The following is a 5,894-nucleotide window of genomic DNA, read 5'->3' as shown; positions in this document are numbered from 1 at the left end:
CTAGTTAGATAAGGGTTTTAGGAAAAAAATAGAGAGCATAAAAACAAATAATTTATTTATTATTTTATTATCAAATCAAATTCATGGGGTGGGGGCACAGGGTAGGGGCTGCAGCCCTCCCCCCCCCCCCCCCCACTTTTGGTTTGTGAAAAAAAAAGGAAAAAAATCAGGGAAAAAAATCACAACACCCATGAATTTGAATTTCCAAAGATTCCGCCCTTACATAAAGAAGTTCCCGTCTAAGCACCCGCGTAGCAAAAGAAGGGGGGGGGGGGGGGCGATCACCCCCCCTTAAGATTCTGAATAATTCTGAGTGCACAAGACTTATCACATACATTCCGAAAAATCAATAGTTCCCTCCTGTACAAGGGGAATATCCCCTTTTAATCAACTCTTTCCTTTCTCAGTTCCCCCGATCATTTTTTTGTTGATGATTTCCCAAATATTCCATCAAATATGTGCATACAAGATATCTCAATTTCAACTTTAAAAAGGCAAAAGCTCCCTCATAATTATGGGAAGGGTGGGGATAGCACTCTTCTGCGCTTTCTCCCTGTTCGCGCCCCCCCCCCCCCCCCCCCCCCCGCCCTGTGCATACAAGTAGATTATGGCTACACTTTGAGTTTTCAAAATATATGCCACAAAGTGTGTGCACCAAAACGTTTAACTGCAATCAGAAAATACAGAATCTCCCTCATGTAGGAGGGAGAATAGGGCTTAAATTATCCCTTCCCACATCATCCTGCTAGTATATGTCTCCTTCCACAGACATGCACTTCTCTAATTGACAAATTTCCAGATATTTCCAACAGAAATGTGCGCCATATTGTTGAATTTCAGTTCTAAAAATGGAAAAAAAAAAAGCTCCCTCGAATATGGGAGGGGTATCTTGACACCCTTCCATATTTTGATTGGTCCCCTCTATAAACTTTAAATACACTTTGGGAAATGACAATCTCTGAATTTTCCACAAAAAGTGTGCTTCAGATTGCTTTATTTAGATTCTACAAACGCAAAAGCTCCCCCATCCCTCCCCCCCCCCCCCCCCTACACACACACTGAAATTGAAAAACGGTCCGCGGCCCCTGCAGAGCCAGAGGGTAAATTTTATTGTCAAAACTCAAGAAGGAACGCTTGCCCAGCTAGATAACGGGCAAGGCCTAGTAACAACATCTAAAGTGTTACTAGATCTATTATTTGCTTGAATCTTACTTTCGACCCTTGTTGAATTATGAGCACCGACTGTTTTTGCTTGACATGTAATCGGTGGTTCAGTGCTGCGCTGATCAATCCCCTTCCTCTCGTCCACGGAGTTGACACCAGTTGCTTCAACTGAAAACGAAACATAGCGTTTCGCAGTTAATTGGACACCTGCAAATGATAAGACGCAACCAGATACACCTTCTGTTGTATCCGAATGTAGAAAGTGTGTTCGAAGGGTAAAGTTAAAGTTTGTACGAGTGCTTGTATGACCCTGTATGTGCAATGTTGACAAATGCTCATGGCCTGTCAGGACGCACAGTGCATGCGCAGGCAGCTGCAGATTCGACAGGTTCGTTGTCGAAAATCTCCAAAACATATTTCACTTTACAGGCACCATAGCATGCACATAACGAGCGAACGCGCGCGTGTACGTACAGTACGCCTGTATTTACTCGTAGGCTTCTACGTTACTTTTCTAACTTCTCGCGAAAGAAAGAGAACGTCGACACACGTACATACACGTGTGATTATATCAAGACAAAATGGCTACGAGAAGAAGAACAAATGCAGAAAATTCACAGGCGAGTGCTAGCGCATCACTTGGATTACCTTCTGTGTGGCAGAGAGCTTTCACCGTTAAATCACAGTGGCCCGAAAAGGTGAATATTTGATATACAAGCTTTCTGTAGTCCCACTCGTTACATAGCAAGTGTGCACAACTTGCTACAAGATTCAGTATTCAGTAGGGTCCTACTCGTAGTATTCATGTTATCACTACCAGACCATCTACATGCGATAGAACACTGAGTCTATATGTGTTGTGTGTACCGATAATCATACCGTCCTCTCTTGCAAGAGGCAAAATCACTCTGTCCCTCGGATAGGACATAAAATGGAGGGCCAATCACCCAATATGGAGGTCCTGTGACTGTGTGTGTGAGAGAGACTGAGAAGAGACTGAGACTACGAGAGTCACAACTCGGTCATGCATGTATAAAACTGTAGATCCCGGTTCATATCATTCGTCCAGTCATCACAAAGAGCATCGCAGCGTGTAGGGTGTAACCCGGTGAAATTGCTGACACTTACCCACACAAAAATAGTGCGTTTCAAGTAAGAAGAACACGGATAAATAAAATAAATGTCTCCACATAGACCCCTAAAAACAAATGTGCATCAAATGTGATATCTTGAACATTTTGTAAATCGCTGCTCCCAAAGGTAAACAGGACCTTTAACACATTGATGTTAACATGTCTTTGCCATTCACTAGTCTAAAACCTACACATGTTTATCAATGGAGAACAGGTGGTGGGTTAAAGTGATGAACTAGCACTGGCGCACAGTAAAAAATGTCACTTCCATTTGTCGCCAAGACTTCTGCGTGTAAGATACAAGTCAACAATCTGAGCCCATGATGTGAATCTGCGGCATTTTCTGCTCTATAGTGGAATGAAATTAAGGTGAAACTGAAGAATATTTTCTAAGATACAACATATATCTCATCAAAAGGCGGTCAGTGAGTAGTAGGTCCAACCATATGCAATTGTACTACACAGTAGTGCAACAATTACTACAAGAAATTGATTAGGCTCATCGTAGAGACAACAGCAGTAAGCAACAATATTCTGCCAAGAGTAGGCATATGGTGTCTGCAGTTCAGATGAAATGTTTCAAGAAATGTCATTTTGACTCCACTTTGTCACAAAACTTTACACATTTTTGAACCCAGTACATTGTACAATCATTTTACTTTGATGCCAGGTTTTCATTTTTTCTACAGTCACAAATATCAACATCTGGAATTTCAAATGAAATAATCTGTTACAGTCTGTGACTTTAATAATAATGAGTTGAAAAGACTTTGTCAAATTGTACCACTTGTGTCATGCCTTTCTCCTTTTTTATGTAGGATGAATTCCTAGATGTCATCTACTGGATGCGGCAAGTAATTGCCATTGTATTTGGACTGATCTGGGGACTTGTACCTCTTCGTGGGTTTCTTGGTATTGCTCTGTGAGTACTGTAAATATATACCATTGTATGGCAATTTTATTCTTCAAGCTTAATCAGATAAGAATGGTGGTTGACTGACTTGCTTTGCTGTGAGTTTGTTACCAAAAACAATGATTTTTTTTGAAAATTCCATACTTTTTTGTTCCTTTTTTCATTAGTTCATTTTGATATAGTCGATCGATAAATGTTGGTGAAAATGAAAATGAACTTTACAAATGTATGTAACATCAAGCTTTAAAGATACTGATTGTTTCAAGAAAAACAACTGACATTTATGTAAATAAAAATGTATTTTATATATTTGATAAGTAATTGCTCTTTCAAAGGTGTAATGAAAGAAGTTACCTTACATGTCTCTCCCCAGTAAATAAGCATCATAATAGTATTTGAAAGACAAGATATCAATGGTTACTGTGTTACTGTTTTGTGTCTGTTACACCAGAGCAAGGCAGTGCATGATGTTTCTTTTCTTTGAGTAAGAAACCAATGCTGCTGATGGTTACTTGTAATGTCATTATTTGCTTGCATAAAATTTATTTGAATATCTTGCACATGATTCACATGAATCACCTCCATCTATCCATTTCCATTCCCATCCTTGATTTGCGTATATGCATATGTATATATTTGAAGAAAAAAAAAATGTACATGTGTGTATGTCAATCTTACCCAAGTGTATCATTGATTTTCCAAAGGTAATATACGCAGTGTATAATAGTAAATAGATGGCTCCAACACTGTTAGTGTAGAAATGAGAATTCATGTGATATTTAAGTATATTTGTTCTAACAGAGACCTAAAGTACATCTTTACTTTGCCCTCATATGGTTTAAATCCAGTCTATTGATGTATATTTGATTTTTTATTTCATTTAGTGCTGCTTGAAATTCTCTTCTATTTTGTTCTCATTTTTCAGATTCTGTGCACTAAATGCTGGCATTTTGTACATTTACTTCACCTCAATCCAACAAGTCGATGAGGATGAATTTGGAGGACCTTGGGAGCTGACAAAAGAAGGCTTTATGTCATCATTTGCATTATTTCTGGTACTGAATTTCTGCATTTTAACATGTTTACAAAGATCTCTCTGGATTATAAATTCTTTTTGTTGTTAGTCACATGTGTCGGCAAAGTGCAAGCACGTGGCAATAGACATACAGTTGAACCTCTCGTATCCGGACAAGTCGGGACCGGGGCTCATCCGGATAAGGGATTTGGCCCGATACGGGAGACTCAATGCTTTATACATGTACATTGATTATACATACACATGTAATGATGTAGCCCATTGTAGGACCACATTTATTAATGTGTATACTGCAACCCTTTCATTGTTACATTTGGGGATGTCGGGGATGTTAAAATGTCTGAAGGTAAGCAATTTGGAAGGAAATTTGATGTAATGTATGGTAATCATGTTGAAAGTAATATGTAATTCATGTGTGTTTGTGTAGGAGTTCTCAAGGAGTTGGGAATCCTCCTTTCCTCCTGTAATTATTATTTTAAAAAATCACGGCGAAATTGTGTCCGTATAATAGAGAGATCAGGATAAAGGGAGGCCGGATAAGAGAGGTTCAACTGTATACCAAAAATGTTATTCTGCAGAACACAAGCAAATATCTCAGACCCTGTGCTGCAAGTACATTGTATGTGGAAACTATTACATCTATGCATCTTGAAATTTCAATGATTATTCTTTATTGTTATTGTTGTCTTACTTGGAATACCCAAAATGAACAGCTAGTAGAATACCAGTAATACAAGTGTAGTACGATTTGTGTTGGATCTTTACTGCATTCACTGTGCGTTCACTGTGCAAGTAGTATTCTTAGATCAAGTCGCTATTGAATATTTCCACAGTTGTTATTATTGTAACTATTATCATTATGTATAATTATTTCTTTGATCAAAATTTAGGTATCAATATCAATATCATCGCTTTAGTACTACTGCAACTTTATCAGTATCCATAAATATCTTTTCAAGTTCCTGTGCTATCAGTCATTTTTTTTTTCATGTTCTCATAGCTTTTTTTTTAAATTTGTCTTTTCTTCTACTTAAAGAATGATTTGTCATTTATGTTTTTTCTGTTGTTTTGCATACATGTGCAAACAGTTTTTCATTGGACATGGTAATATCTGTGTTTCTGCTCTTACTGCCCATTTTTTTAATGGCAATATAAGTTTAAAGGCTTAAGTTTAGTAAGTTTCCTTGAAGAAATTCACAGTATCAATGAATTGTGTACAAGCTGTGCAGTGTCCATTTACCAGTATTTCTTCTTTCCTTGTTATTTTTTCTTGTTTCGTATAGGTTGTTTGGATCATTGTATATTCAGCAGTGTTCTTTGATTGACATCTTTAAAAAGTGGAGACAGGAAGAATGGCTTGTCATCGAGCATCAAGGGCATTTTTACCGTCCTCACTTCGATCTTGGCATTTGGCACAATGCCTCATCCACAGCACAGACTGTTATGAATGCTAGTTACATTACCTCTTCAGTTTCCAATGGATATCAACTGGCCTTTCCAGTTCAACCTGGGATGACACAACCTGCATTACAGAGCATTCAGAAAGCAGATTCCTTATTCTCCGTGTTGAATATGTCATGGCATTCTTGTCATAATTTGGTTACTTGAGTACTTTATAAGTGAAAACAGGAGCAACCCCTTTAGCACA

The 5,894-nt window shown here is 38.1% G+C and overlaps 1 protein-coding gene across 1 annotated transcript; it reads left to right on the top strand.

Annotated features, from left to right (window-relative positions):
* The first annotated feature begins 1,737 nt into the window (after nucleotides 1-1,737).
* On the top strand, nucleotides 1,738-5,571 carry LOC139716154 (GEL complex subunit OPTI-like). The gene is made up of 4 exons (XM_071627713.1): nucleotides 1,738-1,862; nucleotides 3,116-3,219; nucleotides 4,136-4,265; nucleotides 5,530-5,571. The coding sequence occupies exons 1-4, from the start codon at nucleotides 1,746-1,748 to the stop codon at nucleotides 5,569-5,571; spliced, it is 393 nt and encodes a 130-aa protein (XP_071483814.1). The 5' UTR covers nucleotides 1,738-1,745.
* Nucleotides 5,572-5,894: the final 323 nt, after the last annotated feature.

This window comes from Diadema antillarum, unplaced genomic scaffold, assembly GCF_040938485.1.
Source record: "Diadema antillarum isolate AM-2024a unplaced genomic scaffold, OU_Dant_1.0 scf00000062, whole genome shotgun sequence".
NCBI lineage: Eukaryota > Metazoa > Echinodermata > Echinoidea > Diadematoida > Diadematidae > Diadema > Diadema antillarum.
Note: the sequence above shows the minus strand (reverse complement) of the source record. Positions and strands in the feature narration are given on the sequence as shown.

Bases quoted from the DNA above. Each gene is read 5' to 3' on its own strand.
- LOC139716154 (XM_071627713.1), top strand. From the start codon at position 1,746: ATGGCTACGAGAAGAAGAACAAATGCAGAAAATTCACAGGCGAGTGCT. The intron at 3,220-4,135 runs GTGAGTACTGTA...CTCATTTTTCAG, and splicing joins GGGTTTCTTGGTATTGCTCT to ATTCTGTGCACTAAATGCTG. The intron at 4,266-5,529 runs GTACTGAATTTC...TGTTTCGTATAG, and splicing joins CATCATTTGCATTATTTCTG to GTTGTTTGGATCATTGTATA.